This window comes from Podarcis melisellensis (assembly GCF_964234715.1).
Source record: "Podarcis melisellensis genome assembly, chromosome: 1".
Taxonomy (NCBI): Eukaryota; Metazoa; Chordata; class Lepidosauria; order Squamata; family Lacertidae; genus Podarcis; species Podarcis melisellensis.
Genome location: NC_138528.1, coordinates 92119268 through 92140162, shown reverse-complemented (window position 1 = coordinate 92140162; position 20895 = coordinate 92119268). Strand labels below are relative to the sequence as shown.

The 20895-nt window shown below is 42.1% G+C and overlaps 1 protein-coding gene across 1 annotated transcript in view; it reads left to right on the top strand.

The window, feature by feature from the left end:
• The first annotated feature begins 1429 nt into the window (after positions 1–1429).
• SNX4 (sorting nexin 4) overlaps positions 1430–20895 on the top strand; it is a 29615-nt gene continuing 10149 nt past the window's right edge. Inside the window, exons 1-8 of the mRNA XM_081925301.1 lie at positions 1430–1647; positions 5869–5987; positions 11032–11170; positions 12527–12676; positions 13897–13944; positions 14386–14441; positions 18057–18129; positions 19541–19602. Coding sequence (XP_081781427.1) covers positions 1480–1647; positions 5869–5987; positions 11032–11170; positions 12527–12676; positions 13897–13944; positions 14386–14441; positions 18057–18129; positions 19541–19602 — 815 coding nt within the window. The 5' untranslated portion in view covers positions 1430–1479. The remainder of the gene's footprint in view (positions 1648–5868; positions 5988–11031; positions 11171–12526; positions 12677–13896; positions 13945–14385; positions 14442–18056; positions 18130–19540; positions 19603–20895) is intronic.

Below are 20895 nucleotides of genomic sequence, written 5' to 3'. Positions count from 1 at the left end.
CTGGGAGAGGCTTAAAGTGTTAATTGCTTGGCTTTTGAATAAGATTCAAAAGTAGTGTGCATTAAACAGTGTACCAGCAACTCCCCATTTATGCACATTCAAGTCATGTGTGACTCTGCTTGCCAGAACCCGGAAATGGCACTGAAAGGGGCAAAAATGGCCTCCCAAAGAGTGCAGGAACGGCATCTAGCAATCCCACAAGCCTTTGCACCAGCCTTTGAGGCCTGTGGAGAGTTGGAGTTTGGGCAAGGAGGTTTGGAGGGAGCAATTGTGGTGGAGTTCAGCCAGTCTGTAAGTGCTGCTGGTTTTTAAAGCGTTTTTAAAGCATATGACTTCTGCCAAAGAATCATTGGGAACTGTATCTTCACTTAGATACAATTCCCAGCATCCTTAACAAAGTACAGTTCCCAGGATTCTTTGGCAGAAGTCATGCGTTTTAAATGTATTGTGTTTAATTAAAACTCACACATGCATGGAAATACTGGTAGATGCTTACAACTGTTGCTTTGTCCAGGGGCAAAACTAGGTTTTATTTCACCTGGGTCAAAGACCCAGTTTCGTTCCCCTTCCCACGTATTTGCATACACACATACACACATCCACCCCCATAGCACTGCCTTGTCTATACCCCAGATATATCATATAGTTTGCGACAGCTTTAGAAATCTGCCACTGATAAAGATTAATTAAGAGAAATAACTGGACTGGAGAGGAAGGGGAATCAGACCATGGGGGGCTGCAAGAATTAAGATTGCACATGCAAAGGTACACACCCTCTCTTCTTTACTGATTCTCCCATTAATCCCAGTGTATGGTATATCGTATTACAGCCTGAGAAAACACATAAAGCCTAAACACGTTTACTAGATAGTAAGCCCCACCAAGTAAGGTGGAAACGCAAGGTGGACACGCAAAAGAAAACCTGCACGGCGGGAGGCGTCGGCGGGGCGGAAGTTACCCAAGGAGAGTATCTCTCACTGTAGCCAATGAGTCGGGCTGCTTGCGAGCCCCATTGGGATCTGCCAAGACGTAACTTCTGGGCAACAACATGCACGCAGCAACACATACAGGCTTCAAGTCAGTGACCACTGATGCTAGCAAAGTCCCACCGAAACATGCACAGCACCCGGGTGATCAAGCGGTGCAAATCTCGCCTTAGTGGTGCCGAGGACCATACGATCACAAAATAGTAGAGCTGGGAGGGACCCCCAGAGTCATCTAGCCTAACCCCCTGCGGTGCGAGGGATCTCAAAATGACAGATCTCTGCTTAAAAACCTCTAAGGAAGGTCTGGGGCGGGGGAGAGAGCATACTAGCGGGCACTACTCCTTCTCAAGGAGTGCGTTCCACTTCACGTTTAGACACGCCCCTTCTCCCCGCCCACTCCCTCCTTCCGCCTTCCGCGTAGTTACCTCAGGCAGGGAGCCTTCCGCGCCTGCGCGGTGGAGTCTCCGCGTCCCTTTCCCCCCTTGTGTCCTCCATGGAGCATCCCGGTGCCGAGAGCCCTGGCGGCGGGAGCAGCGGAGGCGGCAGCACCAGCAGCACCAGCAGCCAGGAAGGCGAGGAGCCCGAGTCTCCCGGAGGCCCCGGGCCTGAGGAGGAGGAAGACGACGAGGCGGCGGCGGCCGTCTCCCCGGCCACTTACGCGGTGAGGGGAGCTGCGCCGCTCCCGGGGACCAGGAGGGCAGTTAGGCCGCGGCCCTCGCCCTAGTCCCGCTTCCCCGGCGGAGGCGGCTGAGAAGGGGAAGGGCGGCAGGGGAAGAGGCGGGGGTGTTGGTGGAGGGCCTGAGAGGGCGGGGAAGGGTGTAGGTAGGAGGGCAGAGTGAAACTGGGTTTGAGCTGAGGGGCTGGGGAGGGTTAGTTGCGTGATGTGAGTGGGTGGGAGGGAGAGGGTCCCGCGGGCGTTTTCCGTTGAGAAGCAGGGAGGGGGAGGGGGAACCTCTGGGCTCTTAAAGAGTTTCTCTCCGCTGGGAGTTCTGGCAGGTGCAGCTGAGCGTGCACAGGTGAGGAAAGCCTCTCCAGCTGAAACCCCTCTCCTCTGTCACGGTTAACGAAATCAAATTGCGGGGGCAATTAGAATAAGATCTATTATTTGATCATTAATGTAAACCCCCAAAGTTTTTTACCTCTTATCTTCAGTACCTTTCATTTTATTGCTAGTGGCAGATGCAAATAAAGAGTCTACTGTATCCGTCATTGTTAACGAAATTCCCTCAGCGCCCTCAGAACTGCCGTCCTCCTCTTAACCCTCCTAGGAATTCAGGGACTGACAATAACGATGGTAAAGACTTGGCAGTACAGTGGTACCTCGGGTTACATACGCTTCAGGTTACAGACTCCGCTAACCCAGAAATAGTACCTCGGGTTAAGAACTTTGCTTCAGGATGAGAACAGAAATCGTGCTCTGGTGGTGCGGCGGCAGCAGCAGGAGGCCCCATTAGCTAAAGTGGTGCTTCAGGTTAAGAACAGTTTCAGGTTAAGAACAGACCTCCGGAACGAATCACCGTATTTTTCGCTCTATAAGACACACCAGACCATAAGACACACCTAATTTTTGGAGAAGGAAAACAAGAAAAAAAATATTCTGAATCTCAGAAGCCAGACCAGCAAGAGGGATCGCTGCACAGTGAAAGCAGCAATCCCTCTTGCTGTTCTGACTTCTGGGATATCTGCGCAGCCTGCATTCGCTCCATAAGACGTACACACATTTCCCCTTACTTTTTAGGAGGGAAAAAGTGAGTATTATAGAGCAAAAAATACAGTAAGTACGTAACCAGAGGTACCACTGCAGTGTGCAGGGCACTTTGCATGGCACCACCATCTCCATGTTCCTGGTTCATTTCTGCTTTGTTATGTATTTTGTGTCTCCTTTCGTGTTGTGATATTTGGATGAAGGACGATAATGCAGATTGAATAAGTAATACTAACTGGAGTAGGTGGCTTGCCTAAGGCACTCTGTTGCATTGGTCTTTAGCTGGTGAGCTAGGACCCACTTCAGGGTCATGGCATGTTCTAAGGTGGGTTGCAAGAGCTGCACTACTGCCATACAAATATATGCTTTAAAACTGTAAGTGGGTTCCCAGATTCATGCCTTGGTTAAAGGTAGACCCTGGATCAAAATAGCTGAAACTTATTACTCTAGTGTGTGTATTCAAGCAACGGCTTAATTTAATGCACCACTTGTGGTTCTGTATTACTTGTGGTAATGTACAGCACCACTTAAGGCATGTGTACTCTGAAGTAAGCTTCATTGGTTTCAACCTTCCCAGGGTGACGAGCCCCATTTGACCCTTACTTGTGCAGAAACTACCTTATTGACCTTTGGACCCACTATTCGTCCGATCCGCTCAATCTGCCAGACCCTGTCTACACACGCAAGGAAGTCCCTAACTCACTGAGGGGTTGAGACCCCTCAGCTATCTTTACCTACCGTATTTTTCGCACCATAGGACGCACTTTTTCCCCTCCAAAAATGAAGGGGAAATGTGTGTGCGTCCTATGGTGCGAATGCAGGCTTTCGCTGAAGTCTGGAGAGTGAGAGGGGTCGGTGCGCACCAACCCCTCATGCTCTCCAGGCTTCGCACACCTCTCCGCAAGCAGCAGGAGCCCAGCGCTGGGCTCCCGCTGCTTGCGGAGAGGTGCCTGCATGCCGAAGCCTGGGCGCGCTGAGCTCAGCGCGTCCAGGCTTCGCGGACCTCTCCGCAAGCAGCGGGAGCGTTCCCGCTGCTTGTGGAGAGGTGCCTGCATGCCGAAGCCTGGGCGCGCTGAGCTCAGCGCGTCCAGGCTTTGCGGACCTCTCCGCAAGCAGCGGGAGCGTTCCCGCTGCTTGCGGAGAGGTGCCTGCATGCCGAAGCCTGGGCGCGCTGAGCTCAGCGCGTCCAGGCTTCGCGGACCTCTCCGCAAGCAGCGGGAGCGTTCCCGCTGCTTGCGGAGAGGTGCCTGCATGCCGAAGCCTGGGCGCGCTAAGCTCAGCGCGTCCAGGCTTCGCGGACCTCTCCGCAAGCAGCGGGAGCGTTCCCGCTGCTTGCGGAGAGGTGCCTGCATGCCGAAGCCTGGGCGCGCTGAGCTCAGCGCGTCCAGGCTTCGCGGACCTCTCCGCAAGCAGCGGGAGCGCTCCCGCTGCTTGCGGAGAGCTGCCTGTTTGAGGGCTGGGGTCGGGGGAAGCTCTAGCTTCCCCCGCCCCAGCCCCGCACCTGGGGGGGGAAATAAATTTTCCCCCTTTATTTCCCCCCAAAAAAACTTGGTGCGCCCTATGGTCCGGTGCGCCCTATGGTGCAAAAAATACGGTAGTTTAACCAGCCACTTGAAGCTGTTTCCCTGTGTTTGGTGCTTACTGCATGCTGACTCAGAGCCACAGATGAGAACTGAGTGCAGGGTGGGGATTAACTACCCAAGAAGGAGCACAATGTGTCCCCCTCCATAGGTACTATCATTCTGCTAACACCCCATAACCCATTCTAATGATCAACTGAAATATAATAGTAGTAGTAGTAGAAGTAGTACCCTGCCCACCGGTTTTGTTGCTTCCAGCAAGTATAAAAGCATAACATCAAACATTAAAAACGTCCCTATACAGGGCTGCCCTTCTGTATTTTTGGTCCATTCGATCTAGTCCTGTCTAGTTTAATTTACTTTGCTATCTGGCTTGGCTATTTGGTGACAAAAATTGGGACTGAAATATACTATATGAAAGAGAGGGACATCTTATACCAGCTGGCTTGTGGATATGAAATGGTAACAACATTTGAACTAAGTGATTGTGAACATGCACATGAGCACCAACATTTGTGGAGGGGGCAAAGATTGGGAAGCTAACAGACTAAGGTGAAAAAGTAGGATTATGGCTACTTCACCTATCATTGAGCATACAGTATGTGTACTTGCTGTCATGTTTGAAGTACTACATACATTTGTATTACTGCACATAAATGGTGCATATATGGTGAGGAGGCATGGCCAGTCATGACTCATCTCCACATGTACATGTGGAGCTTTCCTTTTTAATACTTAATAGCTGAAGCAGCTCTTCACTGGCAAGATTGTATATAAGAAGTGTATTAACGGTATGATGGTCCAAGCAACAGAAACACAAAGAGAGTGCTGGAAAGTCCACCGTTTTTAATTCTTTATTTTCTTCCACATAAGAATACCATGTGGTACAATATGAGAAAGCTTCTGCTGTGCCATAAGCTTCAATGTACAGTATGCACCTACCTACCATTGCTCATTGTTGGTGTAATTAAAAGACAAATAGGGTACTATGGCAGTTTTTCTGATATAGTTAAAGCAGAAGAATAAGACTATAATGTTAGGGTTAGAGTCTAACAATCTGTTGCACGCTACCCCAATCTCTTGAGTGGTATGATATTCCACAGGTTCTACACACTTACCCAGGGTTCTTGATTCCTTCAGAATGAGGTACAGTGGAGACTCTAGAGTCTTTATGATATATGTTTTATTTACACATATATGTAACCTGGGCCTACTGTGGAGAGGCTCACAGCATTAACACCCCAAGAGGGTCTTGCTTCTCTGATTACCACAAAGCCACTTCTTTTGTTATCTTAAGGACCCATACTTACATGGCCATTGTTTCACCAGGAAGCTAACCTGGCTATTCCAGGAATTGAATCTACTGGATCCAGAAAGTAGAAGGCGGCTCAGGCATACAGCCTACCTCACACACCCCCCCCCCAAATTCATAACAATAGATACTGTGGGGTGAGCTTACTTGTATTGTTGGAACCGATGAATAGTATGAAACTAAACTGTGCTCTGCCCTTTTGAAGAATCAGAATTCAAAAGGAGTTGATAGTTGTTTTTGTCTTGTGCAATGCTTACTAATATCCCCCCCTCTCTTCGTAAAAAGATGATGGAAGATTGCTTATTGAAGAAAATAGAAATTAGTGTTGCAGAAGCAGAGAAACGGACTGGACGGAATGCCATGAACATGCAGGAAACTTACACTGCTTACCTCGTGGAAACAAGGTGGGTAAAAGAGCATTCAACCAAGGTTAGTTATCTGATTGGCTCTTCTCCAGTAGTTTAAGGGCCAGTTACATTTCAGTATTCTATGGCTGCTTTTGGATGACTATGGGAACATGTACTTGAAGGACAATTCATATTAGCCTACTTGTAGATGAATCTGTGAGCTGAGGGTTGTATGTATTCCACAGAATTCTTTAGTATTCTGAAATAGATTGTATAGATTTAATCTTTGTGTCTTTTCTTGTTTAGTTACTCTACTGGCAAGAATTCAAAATGCTAGTACCAGTAGCCATACATAAGCTCAACATAGCTAGCTGACCACTCATTCTAGAGGCATTTGCATATAAATGTTGGTTGACTGTTGTGGCCCTTTGTACATTATTAACCAAGCTGTTCAAACTTACTGTAGCACCCTCTTTACACAGCTTTATTTTTTTTGCAAATAATACACAGTTAACTATTTTTCTCTGTTCAATAAAATGAGTGTTCTAGATTACTGTTTTCAATCCTAACTGCAAAATAGTCCTGTTCATCTGCTGAAAAAACTGCCTTGCTACTCTGTTGACCTTTTAGCTACACTGTGGCACAGATGGTAGGCTTTCCCCCTTTCTACAGCATCTCAAACATTATTTTTTCGTGTCTTATGAATTAGCAATATTGGTGAATTGCTTTAAGCCCTTATTATAAAGGAATTTTGTATCAGCTTTGCTTATCTAAAATTATTTTGAACTGGAGATCGAGAGCAGTGGCTAATTCTGACTGCTGGAAACAAGAGAATCCTTTCTTGTTTGTTTGTTTCTTGAAGTTCAGTGCTGGATGATACTATAAAATCAGTATATGGTGATCAGCCCATTGTATCCCCATCACTAAAGATCAAACCTCCAAAGCTAGGTTAAATTTACTAAAGTTGATATACTCAGAAAAATGTACCGTGGATAAGTTCTGCTTTGAATGAGAATGGAATCAGTAACTTATGGATATTTCAGTTTTAAAATAAGATCCCTTATTTGTCTAATACAGGGACAGGCAATTTTTGACCCTCAGCTTAATTTCATGTATCCCTTGCACTAATTTCTTATGTGTTGCAAGGAGGGTGACTGGGGGCAGGCTGGAGGGTGACAGGGGAGGGGGGAAAGAGGTGGGCACAAAGAGAGAGAAAAGGAGCGGCCAAGGCTACTTTTGCTCTAATACCAGTTGTCACTGGCTTCTGCCCTGCCCACTGCTGGTGTAAGACTCCTGGCCCATAATTACTGAGGGAATGTAGCCGCAGCAGGAAAAAGATTCTCCAGTCTTCCCCTAATAGTAAATGTGGTCATGATGCTTCCTATCTTCAGTTTCTGAGTTCCCAGTGTTTCATGAGTAATCACTTTCTTCCAGTAGCACCTTAAAGATCAACTAAGTTAGTTCTTGGTATGAGCTTTCGTGTGCATGCACACTTCTTCAGATACCTGTGTGCATGCACACTTCTTCGTGCATGCACACGAAAGCTCATACCAAGAACTAACTTAGTTGGTCTTTAAGGTGCTACTGGAAGAAAAAAAAAATGTTTTGACTATGGCAGACCAACACGGCTACCTATCTGTAACTAACACTTAGACTGCTATCCTATATCCACTTACCTGGAAGTAGGCTTTATTGAACTCAGCAGGACTTGCTGCTGAGTAGACAGGATTGATCCGTTAAGGCTCCAAGTTATTTGAATTTAAACATATTAATAATTTCTTAAGTAACATGTGTCCTTTGCTAGCTCTGTGCAGTTAGAGAGGCTAGATTTGCTGCGATTTAAAACACCAAAATAAAAATTGAATTAAAATCAATTAAAATAACAAAATCTAAATGAGAATTCAAGTTCTGTGGACTTGTTTTTTAACAATCCAAAAAATATTAACAAGCTGTTTTTATTACAAGTGATCTGCACATTGGGTCAGAACAGGACTAGTTAAAAGGATCTGTCTGTATAAGAGAATTGCTAACTTGGAACACTGACAATGATGCAGTTCACACATAATGCTAATCTAAGTCATTGCTTAGTACAGATGTGCAGTTCCCAGAGGCGGAATTGTAGCTGTTTCGCTGATTCCCTGGTCTTGCTGGTAACTTTATTAAATCATCTTCAGATAAATCTGTGAAATAAAAACTATCCTAGGGGAAGAGGAGGTTTGAAGACTTGCTTAATAGTAATAAGGACTGAAAGAGACATGGTTGGCAGTAAAAATTGAGAACTTACATCCAGTGGTCTCAAATGGGCTTCCCAGTAGACCATGCCAAAGGGTACTAGGATAGTCTCTTGACTGTTGAACATTAAGGAAATGAAACAAGTTGTAATTGTTCTACAGGGTATAATATACATCTTGTTTTTCCATACTGCTGCTGTTCGTTATTTATACATCACTTTTGGTGTGTGCTTGGCTTTGTATATAGAGCAATGGGGCAAGCATAAACAGTGCGGCAGAAATGGTTATAGTGTATTGAATTGTTTGTGTGTTAGAAATGAGGAGTATTGGGTTTGGCTTTTTTTTTTTAACAGTTTACAAAAGCATGTTGAGAGTAACTAATAAGAGACTTCACTCTTTTTTCCTTTTGCTTGACACCTCTAGATTACAGTTGTATGCAACCTATTTGTCAATGTAAAATTCCTCTTCTTATGTATGGAGTTTATTATATTGGTAAAGGTAAAGGTACCCCTGCCCGTACGGGCCAGTCTTGACAGACTCTGGGGTTGTGCGCCCATCTCACTTAAGAGGCCAGGGGCCAACGCTGTCCGGAGACACTTCCGGGTCACGTGGCCAGCGTGACATCGCTGCTCTGGCGAGCCAGAGCCGCACACGGAAACGCCGTTTACCTTCCCGCTGGTAAGCGGTCCCTATTTATCTACTTGCACCCGGAGGTGCTTTCGAACTGCTAGGTTGGCAGGCGCTGGGACCGAGCAGCGGGAGCGCACCCCGCCGCAGGGATTCGAACCGCCGACCTTTCGATCGGCAAGTCCTAGGCATTGAGGCTTTAACCCACAGCGCCACCTGCGTCCCTATTATATTGGACTGCCTTTCAAATATCTTATTAAGTACTTAAGTTCTTCCTAATTCAAGTAGAGAACTGGGGAGCTGTTATCATTTCCTTTGATATGCCAGCCTTTTCGCAACTTTAGTGGAGGAGAAAGAGAAAAGAGATTTATGAGTAGGTAAAAAACACCGATCCTAAGGTGGGAAGGACCTGCTGCATTATCATTGCTTATCTGTCTGCTTTAGCAGTCAAATACCCTTTTCATATTCAAATAATTTTGGGCACCTATAATACGGTATTTATCAGGATGCTGGTCTAGAAGGATTTTAAATAGCTGTTGGACTACTGGATCCCTTAAATATATTATTCTTTGGAGAAAAGCACACAAATACAATCATTTGGCTAAGTATTTGGCAAAACGTGACTTTTATTCTCATGGAATAATGGTAATGCCTATGTCCCCTTCTAAACATCGAATACAGTAATTCATTTGTAAACTTGTATTAAAAGTGTGTGAACCAGGCCTAACCATGTAAGTCATCCAGTCAAAAGTTTTTTTTTTAATTGGGAAATAAACAATGTCCTTCTTGCGTTTTCCTGATTTATAGATTCTTTCTGTTTAACGACCCATTTTCAGATAGTTAGTTTTATATAGCAATGAGAATTAACAGATCTTCTCTGCCCATTGGTTCAGTTTGGCATTTCTCACTAAAGTAAATAAATGCGGGTTTAGAGTAATTCAGTATCTCAATCACTTACACCATTAAATGGTGGAAATTCAGAGGTATAACTTTTTCCTTAACTTTTCCCCCAGGCATCTTGCTTCAGCTCATGGCAAGGACCATTGTTACTGCTTTATTAAGTGGGAAAGCATATGGTTTTCTTGTCAGAACACTTGACAAGCATCGTAATGTTTCAAAACCAATAATAAATTGAAAAGTTAGACCAAATGTCAGCAAGTGATTATCATCTTAATTGAGGCAGGGATTGCAGAACTTGTGTTTAGAGATGAAGTTTATAATGTGGCTGGAAGAATCAAATGATGATGAAGGCATTCAGCATAATGAGTACCTTTTGTGGGTTTAACTTCCTTTTGTGGAGTAAATCTCCTGGGGAGAAGTATTCTCACATTAGTGATATTTTATGGCCACTTAATGCAGCCAGATGGAAAAATATTCTTCAAGAATAAAAATACCTGCAATTTTCCCTACCTTGTCTCCATTGTAGTGCAGAATCTCAGCCTTCCATTATAATCTCTCTTTCTGAACCTATGCTTTTGTTAATAAATAAAAGTACCAAGCAAGAGCACAGATTTAGGTTCCCACTGTCTCTTCATTGTATTTACTGCAATGACAGGAGAGTCTGTTACAGGACAGCAGTAGGGGAGGAAAGGGAGGCAGAATTCCCATTGTGTCTGAGCATACTTTCACTGCATTGGATGCCATCCATTTTATATATTTAATTCAAGTGCTTACCATTTTTGGCTGGTCATGCTAGCAAAGCCAAAATTTGCATTTTCCATATTCCTTTGCTTTCCCTGCTGGCTTGATGTCAGCTTCCCAATAGTAGCCAAGGGTGTACATATCCTGATATATGTATGTTATCTCATAGGCATGGGACCTCAGTAACATTTTAGGTGAATATTTAACATGGTGCATATCATTCTAGTTGTTTTTGTTCCAGCTTATGGTATTTCTTGCTTTATGTATACGTACACTGCTTCACAACTCAATCTAGCACTAAAATATAGAAACATTTTAAATGAAGTAAATACACTGGATATACAAAAATGGCCAGAAGTAAGGTAAGAATGACCACTGCATTTTTAAAAGGTTCATATAAGCAATACCAGTGAAACGTCACAGTTGGAATCTTTGGCATTATTTGTTTTCCCACAGTTCAGAACCCCATATAGTATCTCTATAAAGGTCATTGCAAAACCCACAAAATAAAATTTCTTAGCAAATTGTGTATAGCTTTAAGACTAAGATCTTGTACTGATCTTAGCATTCTCTCTTCAAAATTATGATCTGATGTCTTTCAGGGCTGTGGAGTCGCAGGCTGAAGGGCAATGTTCTCCCCCAGATTCTCTTTGGAGGCGATACAGTGAATTTGAATTGTTGAGGAATTATTTGCTAGTTAACTACCCACATGTTATTGTACCACCTTTGCCAGAAAAAAGGGTAAGAAAATGTTGCAACTTCATCTCACTCTGTTTTTCCATCTTTCTTGACGCAATATCCACACTAGCATTCATCCAGTATTGTACTGTGCTGGGGCTTTTTAAAGCAGCCTTTTGGGGTTGCCAGTGTGGGGTCCATGGGAACAATGATACCCTTGTCGATTTTCCTTGGCAAAGCCTCTGTGCCTCCCCACCACCATATATAGACATGCTTACTGCCCCCTTTTGTCATGTGGTGTGGATGGGTACTGTGTTTTATTCTAAAAGTACATACAGGATGACTAGATGAAGAAGTTGGAAGAGCAACACTACTTCCCACTTCCTTTTTCAGCTTTATGTGCTTTTTAATGCTTAGATCAGGAATTGAACAGAAAGTTTGGTAATCTGTGGGAGTTAGGAGGGAAAGGGGAGCAGTATGGGAAACAGGTGAGAAAAATGGAGAAACCAGGAGTAGCAACCAGGGGTGCCACAGGAATCAAAGGGGGGGCACATGTACATACATTGGATCTAGTAAAACTGATCCTCTTGTATTATTATTTTTTACAAGTTTCTCATCAGACCACCATTATATCACACATGATTTCTGTTTTCATTGACCAAGCTGTAAGAAAATCATGGATCCAGTGCTTTTCAGTGCTGCTGTGGTGCAAAAATGCAGATCCACAGCACAGATCCTCCGTTTTACTAGGAATTCTTTCAAAATCACCATCAACTCATAGGTCAGATATATGGCTGTAGTTGTATTCTGTGATTTGATGGTGGTTTTGTTGTCATCCAATGTAAAATAATGATAATAATGATCACTCATGCCTTGCATCATTATTATTTTATTACTGACACTTATTTTTATTTTGCTGTCTACCAACATAAACCTTAATTTGGTGGGTTTTGGGTGGACTCCATGTAAGATCATGCAGTACTACTAGATCCAGCTTTTACCCAAACCACATGGGGGAAAAACAAGTGTTGTATGTGTGCTTTCTCTCTTTCTGGGGCATATATAAGAGAGACCTGGGTTAATAGGGAGAGAAGCAGCCAGTAGATGTGGTTCTCAAAGCACACACTCAACATTCCAAATATACCCAGGATCCCCAAAAAGCTGGTGACCTCAGAAGGTTGTGAAGATATGTTTACACAAGTATGGGCAGTGCCTAGTGAAATTTCAAGACGGAGGAACTGAACTGTAGCAGCATTTTCAGTCACCAGAGCATAAGGTTTCTGTGCCTTTGCCCCAGAATAAATTATGTAAAGCAAACATAACTGCTTATATACTTCACATAATTTGTAGAAATGGAAAACATTATCTTAGTGTGAAGTATACACAATCATGCTCTTAACACATCCCCTTGTTTCACAGGCAGAGTTTGTTTGGCATAAGCTAGCAGCAGATAACATGGATCCAGATTTTGTGGAAAGAAGAAGAATTGGCTTGGAAAACTTCCTATTGCGGGTGGCTTCACATCCCATTCTTTGTCAGGAGAAGATTTTTAATTCATTTTTAACCAAGGTACCTTAATTCTGTCTGCAGGATTTAAAAGCAAAACAAAAACTCTTCCACCTTAATTCTAATTCATGATAAATGCATCAGATTATGTAAGAATTGTGGGGCTGTAACTCAATGACAGAGTGCATGCTTTGCTTGCGAAAGGTTCTAGATTCAATTGGTGGCTTCTCTCTGAGTAGGAAACACCTGTGTGAAGTTCTGGAAATCTGTTGCCAGTTAGTGTAGAGTCTACACTGACTAGAACAGATATTTGGGACTTCATGGAGGACTCTTTCTCAGCCCTGCAGGATACTGTAACAAGAAAAATCTACTGTAGGCTTTTGATAGTTGAATTTGAGTAATGGAAGCGCCCCGTTTTCATCTTGTTCTGTAGTATATCAAATCCATATAAATAGCCGTCCAGTCCTGCCTGTTGAAAGATTTTCAGGATTGTTTATTGCATTTGCCCTGTAGGCAAAGCTGAAGTGTCTCGATGTCATAACCGAAAAGGGAGGGCTGCTAGCCTGCTCTGTTATTTTTCTGGTGATTGGTCTTTTCTAGCTGTTGGGAAAAGGGTGAAATGGGAAAGATTAACAGCCACAGAAGTAACTGGATAGAGCAATAGTTTTCTGTACACTACTGTGATATTTTAGAATGTGAGCAGTTGATAAATCTTTTAAAATAAGAATATCAGAACTGGCCATTAACTCTTCTCTTCCTGAGTGTGACTCGTTTTCTGCATGGAGCCACCAGAGAGTCTTCAGATTTCTGAACAGGCATTGCTGGAATGTGTTTTATGAGAATAATGAAGGAAGTAATGCATATCCTGGCTCTTATACCAGACTGGTAAATACCCATTTGCCTACTCATATGAAGTGGGTAGAAATTGATTCCAAGTGACAGATAGGAAATCATTGTAAATTGGAGCAGAGGTGGGTTTTTTAAACAATTGGTAAGCATGAGCAGATGGGATAATGAAAAGTTCTGTGGGCTGGTAGCTCTTGTGGATTTATTTGCAAGCCTGTCTTATATATGCAGATGCCCATTTATTTATATAAACATTTCTATCCCGTTGTCCTAGTGCCCACTCAGGGCAGCTTACTGTAGCTTAAAAACACAATACAGTAAAATGCTAGCCCTTTTTTGTGTTGGACCAGTGGTGTTACAGAGGCAGCACTCACACATTTATAATGCATTGAAAAATGAAATTGAAATTAAAGTTGAAATGAAATTTCCATTTCTAGGAAGGTGGATGGAAGGAGACGGTAAATGAAACAGGATTTCAGCTAAAGGTAATTATCTCATTTTTATTATAATGTGTGACATTCTGTCAAAGGGTAAGCCTAATTTGCAGCTTCATAATTTAATGTGAGGGGAGCAATATTCAAAATTAATTTTTGGTAACTGAAAGTTATGGCATAATATGTAAAGAGATTTGAAGAATAGAATTGTAAAGTTGGAAGGGAATTTTTCGCCTAACGTGGGGCTCAAGGCCACGACCTTGAGATTAATAGTCTCAACTGAGCTTTCCCATTTCTGTTCATAGAAGTTTTGTGACGTAATAGCTAGGCCTCTATACTCGAATGTAACTTGAAATATTGTTGCAATAACTGCTTCTAGTACATTTTTAATCACAAGTGATACCATATTTTATTCTGGTGATAATCTTCTGAAATGTGTGTTTTAAATTTATTTAAGTGAATAAAATTAGTGTCTTGTGTGTTCTTCATTAGGCAGATTCTAGGTTAAAAGCCCTTAATGCAACATTCAGAGTGAAAAACCCAGACAGGTAAGTGTGTTGTGTGTGTTTTTAGTTTGTGTTGCAATTGGGAGTTACAGTTAATGTGTAAATATTTTTTATTTGCTTATAAGGCCGCCTCCTTGTTGATATACGCTCTGATTTGGTTTGGTTTATTACATTTCTATGCCGCTTTTCATTCAGACGAATCCCAAAGTGGCTTACAAACAATAAATAACAATAATATGATAGAACATAATAGAACATCATAAGTACAGGATAAATCATACAGAATAATTAAAAATAGCAATAGTATAGTAGTCTATAACAAAGCAACAACTAAAACAAGCCAAACATCACAATTAAAGCAAAAGTCATATGATTAACAAATCAATATGGCATTTATAATCTATAAAAAATATTAACAACATTAACAAAATAGCAAGCAAAAGATGAACTAAGCACTGTTAAGTTCATACACACACTCTCCCCACCCCCATGACTGGAGGGTATGGCAAGGCAGGTGGAAAAAGGCATTACCAGCTGGCCAATGCAGAGTCTCTCACCACTCACAGCTCTTCCTTGGGCTGGAGGTGTCTCTCTCCCTTCACTCTTGGTTTATTGAGCCTATCTCCAAAGAGCACCCAATGTAAATTTGAAAGGTGATCCTCATTCCCTTTACCAAATCCCTTGGGCTTCTTCTCTGCCCTCTCCCAACTCTTTAAAAGAGTGTTGTTGTTCTTTTTGTTTACATACAGAAAATGCTCCTGCATCCCAGTAATAATTTCCTACACATGCATCTCTCCCTTTCCTCCCTTGACATATGTCCACCCAATGATAATTGTAAGCAGATAGGCTTTCTAAATGTCATAGTATGTCATTGAGATGACCACAGTATATCTACTAATAAATCCTTACGCTTTCCCAAAATAAAGGGGAAAACCCAGGGGTGAAAGGAATAATGTGGTAATGATGCAGCTGGAAGCCCAACTTTTGCTTTATTGTGAATAGAGTATAGAGCATGCAAAAATATGTAAGTGCAAGTGGTGTGCTGATCATTGGCCATACTGTTTGGGGCTGATGGAGAGCTAGAGTCACAGCAGCATTTGGAGAGCCACAGGTTCCCCACCCTTGTCCTATCCCTACTGGGAGTAAGCCCAATTCAACTCCATTGGACTTCTGAGTATACATGTATAGGATGGTGCTGTAAAGCTCTTACAAATTTGATATTTTTTCATGGCGGATTTTGGGAGCCCCTCATTTATGCTGCAACTCATTATTCAAATGACTTCATGACTAGTTAAAATGATCTCTCACAAATACAACCAGCAAATACAAAACATAACTTTCCCTTCTGCTTTATGGTTTGGTGACTGGCTATGGCTCTATTTCTTTCCATGTCTTTTGCAGAGGAAGTAGACTTTGAGAAGAGCTTGGGAATTTTGACTGGTAAAAAGATGAAATGTTGTCGTAACTAAAATATTTTCAGCTAGAGTCATTTTGATTTAATAATTTGAAACTGATTACTAACGAGCATTTCAAAATATTAGCTGTTGCAGTTGTTCTTGAACTAAGCACAGAGCTCATTCTGTCTAAAGCAACGAGAAAGAGGGATGATGAAAATGTTGTGGCCTGCTGATGGAAAGTAAAGAATATCTCAGTGATGCATTAATTAAACTCTTTTCTTACATCATAATCCCTCTCTTTCCCTCCAGTCACTCGCGGTTTAAAACAAAATTTGCGAAGCTCAAAGCTTTTAGTTAGTTTCCTATACAACTCCAGCACTACTTTCCAAAAAGCAAATGCAGAACATGGCAACATATTGCATGATGAAATTAGTGTCTCTGCTTGTCTTGGCTGAACCATGTGCTGATAAAGGCAGTGCTCTCTAATTCCCTTCAATTCCCTAGACCACTTTTACATTTATTTCAGCCATGCTTGCTTACTCTTTTTCAGTTCTCTTTGTCCCCTGTTGCTATAAGAATGGGAAATTGGACTGTAGTTAGTCCTTTCCCTTATATTTCAAATGCTGGCAAAAACCCAAAATCAACAAACTCCAACTGAGGGGAGAATTCTCTCATTTTTCTGATATATTAATCTTGCACGTGGTTAACAGTAATGGTAGCTATTTTCAGGCAATGAGAATCATTTGTTTAGTGTGGAGACAGATGTGGAATTGTTTTAGAACAGTAGGGCTAGCTATACAGTATTTTCACTGAGTTCTGTACAAACATACAGTGTTCTTTCATGGGCATGTAGCTGAAAGCTGGTACTAGATAGCACCTGTGACATCAACCACACACTCCTTCCTCCCCCATCCCATACCCCAAAAAAGTCACAAAGTCTATGCCTTTGCTAAAGTTCGGGCCTTGTCATGTTCCTGATGATGGGGCCTACCTCTCATCCTTTATTTTTGACAACTTTTCCCATAGCAGTGGGGCCTCCGGCTTTAGATTGGAACAGGGAGTTGCTGGTCTGTGTTGGATGTGCCCCTGAGACTTCTGCACTTAACCGTCTGTGTCTCCTCTTCTCCCCTCTCCTGCTGCAGTTGGCTTTGAAAAAAGTTTTCTGTTGATTCCTTTTTTTCAAGCCTAATTGCAGTGTAGGTTGGGTAGAATCTTGACAGGTTGTGCAGCTGAAGAAAGCACTGCTGTGATAGATAACATTTCCTGTGGTTCCTGAAACCTTTGGATTCTGTTGGAGCATGCTGTGGCAGTATTTACAGATGCACTGTAAGCCCTTCCTTGCCATAGCTGAGTAAGTTGAGGGAAGGGATGGAATCAGTAGTAGCCAGAGTCAAAACAAGCCCATGTCGAGCTGAGCCTAAATTTTGAAGGACTCTGCGTCTAACTCTGCAAGCGCTCATGAATGTGTGCTAGCAAAAATAAATGTTGAGACTTCTCTTTTGAGAGTTCCAGCAACACTACTTCTGACTGCTCTTAAATTCTTACATCTGCCTGAACCCTTAAACTACTCATTTTGCTGAGACGCAGTTGCACTTTGAAAACAGCTAACTTGTCCAAGCTAACTATCTTTCAGCAATTTTTATTAACTGTGCTTGCTCCAAGAAGCATTACACAGTCAGCACTACTTGGGGAAGGGTCTGATCCCCCCCCCCTTTTAATGTGGTCATTATCTACAGAACCGTACCGAAAGCACTTCTGAAAAAGGGTTTAAGAAGGGCCAATTTTTTTCTGTTGATAGCTGATTTTTATGTTCCTGTATTTTTTAACTTAATTCACCATGTTGTGAATGTGTAGCCCTTGCATTGCACTGGTAGCTTAAGTCAGTGTATTGCTTTCCATCTGTCTCAAACTGCTGAGGTTTGTGCTTGAAATGTAATTTTGCGCCTGAATGAGGGTACTACATTTCATTCCAGTATCTCTTTGTCCAAATAAATTGTTTTCCAACTGACCAAGTGGAATACTGAACAGGCTAGTGGTTAAACAAGGCCTCGTTTTGCTCAACCAACTCTTCCTTGCATTAATAAGAGTTCTGCCAAATCCTTACTTTAGCTGATGGCTGCTACTTCAGGAAGCTAGAGATAATTCTACTTAAACAAGTCAATCTTTTCCTTAAACTGTTCCATTCTGAAGCTGTCATACAGTTTATGGCAGTTTGTGTTCCTGATTGCTAATGATCTGCTATCTGTTTTTGCATTCCCAGGAGATTTACAGAACTTAAACACTACAGTGATGAGCTGCAGTCTGTCATATCACACCTTCTGAGAGTTAGAGCTGTAAGTGTTTCCTCCTTGGGTTCTAATGGAGAGTAACATTTATCAACATTGGTTAAAGTACAATAAAAGAATCCATCTGTCCCTTGTTGATGTGCAGCTGATTTGATTGTAGTGCTGGGTTTTGGAAGTGGCCATTTATTTTTCTAAAAAATGTGCCTTTGCTTTGTGTCCCAGAATTCAAGAAATAGCGAGAAGTTGGAAGAACAACCACATTTTTAAGTGCGGTTCTCTGATGTGAGGGGTAAAAAAAACACAGGAACATTTTCACAAATTAAAAAAGTGGTGCTCAAAAATGGGATGCCCCTTGGGAGGTGTGGATACTCAAATACTTCTTTTTTGTGTTTTCCAGTTAGATTCTTATAGTTCCCACCCCCCCACCCCGCATATCCATTGTACTGTGTATAGTGGTAAACCTCTTTTATTTGCTTTGATCCCTCCCATAAGAACATCAGACTGTGCTGTGAGCTCATGTGCCCATTTTTAGCTTTAGCTTGTTGTGGGGCTGGGGAGATTTATTTCAGAATAAACCTCTGCCGTGTGTTCGGGGGTGATGTAAGGAATTGTTTGGTCCCGTAAGAATATCCATTGGTTTAAGTGTAGGATCTGATATCATGGATCTGAAAAATTAAATATAAAATTGCTGAGCTACTTAAGGCAGTAACTAATAAAGCAATTCTGTTGGCACCAAGGACTTCTGGTAGTGCAACAGAACTTCCCCTCCTATCCCAATTGCCCCTTAATCTGTTTTCAGATTTCCCTCAACCCTCCAGAGCAAATTTGGATTCTGCCCATAGTCTCCATGTTGTCTGTTTCTGTCTTCAGGCTGTTTATTAGGGACTAGTAAGTAGCTGATATAATTCTGTTATTTCAGAAAGCTCAGTTTGTCTTGAAAGTGAGCCAGACTTCAGTGCTGGGCATATTGTCAAAAATTACAATTAAGGCTGGCAAAAAACTCACACCTGATACATTACAGAAGAGTCAGCAACTATTTTGCAAATGCCATCATATCCCATCCTAATATCCTTTCATTTGGAGGCCATGGACCATTTGGATAACATTGTAATTCAGTTTTTTAAAAAAATTGACAAGATTTTCTATTAATGGTTTCTTAAACCAAAGAAAGCAGTCACGATGTAAAAGAATATATTTTGGTGGATCATGATGGGATTAGAACAATGAAGAGAAAGCAATTCAAATAAGCATTTTCTTGTTTGGGTAGAGACCAACAAGAAAAGAGAAAATAAAATTCTTGCCTCTTGGTATTTTATTAATGTAATTCAGGCTAGCATTCCAGAAGGAAAAAGTGGAATAGAGCTTTGTTAATGTGAATATCTTATATGGCACACTTTTCCTAGAACGCTTCAGTTAAATAATATGTCTGGAAAAACTGACCACTGCTTGCTTGCTTTAGAGAGTGGCAGATCGGCTGTATGGTGTGTACAAAGTCCATGGGAATTATGGAAGAGTTTTCAGGTAAGATATGAAAGCAATTTACCCCTTGATTGACTGAGATTTTATTCCCACCTCTCCAATTCATATTGGACAAAATCAGCTATAAAAAACAAAACTATAAAACAACTTTTTAATACAGGAAAGCAGTAGATAAACAGTCAAAAGGTGGTGAGGGGAGACAGACAGTGAAGTTTTTAGCTGGTATCAGAATAAAAGTTGGGGCTGGGGGGGGCAATAGAGCTCCTGTTGTTGGGAAATTCACATCCTAAGCATCTTAACACCACAGAAGACTCCTTTCTCTCATGAAACCTGTTGGAGGGAAATGACTAGTGGGTGCTTTGCTTCTAGGTCTAATAGAAGCTTAGCCAAAGGTGGAGTGGGGGCGTTGTTCATGTTGTGGTCTCAGTCCTGATCAGGTTTTCTCCCTGTGACTGTTAACACCACTTAAAAAGCTTGTAATGTAACATCAGTGTGTTTAGTATCGCATGCAATTTAGTCTTTAAAAAACTCTGTGTTTTGCTCTTGTCAGTAAATGTTGCCGAAAAGCATCTCTAACACCTTTTTAATTGAGCTCAACAAAATACGTTGCTACTTCCAAACCGAGGGTACAAACTGCAGACTGGGCTAGAGCTGAAGTCTCAGGAATCAAAAGAAAAAGTTTCATGACTGCAGAAGGCTAAGAACCACTTCTTAGCTCTGTCTGGCAATGCCAACACTGCTACTTGAGTGTCTTTTGTTGCCTCCCAGCTATCAAGAAAAGGGAAGCAAGAGGTAACTTATTAGCAGATCCCCTTTGCAGTACTTTGCCTGTACCTTATTCTGTGCAAAGCCTGGGAGAAAGTCCAGCCACATTGTGACATCATGAAACGTGACTGGAGAGCACGAACCTTTTGATCACATTGCATGTGACTTAAATGACAGGTGACTTTTTAGTGCTGTAAGAAACCAACCACCATCATGACAATTTCCAAGATGATCTATATTTAGTTGTTTCAAGAGCTGACTGAAGCAATAAGCTTTTGTGATTTGTATGCCTGATTGTGAACTTAACTTGGCCATCTTACTGGAAAATTAAAGAATCTGATTCTCCTTTTTGTGTTCTGCAGCTGGCACATTTAATCCACTACGCTAATTGATTGCAGATGTGCATCTCTGATTTTAGAACTCTCAACTGTATCAGTAGTACTCCTGTAATTATGCTAGATAGAACCCAAGATGAACTGCACATTAGTTTTTGGAGTGCTTGGTTTCTTTGCAAGATTTCTGTAGGTTTCAGTAATCTTAATAAAAATGTTACTGAGATTTTAGCATAAA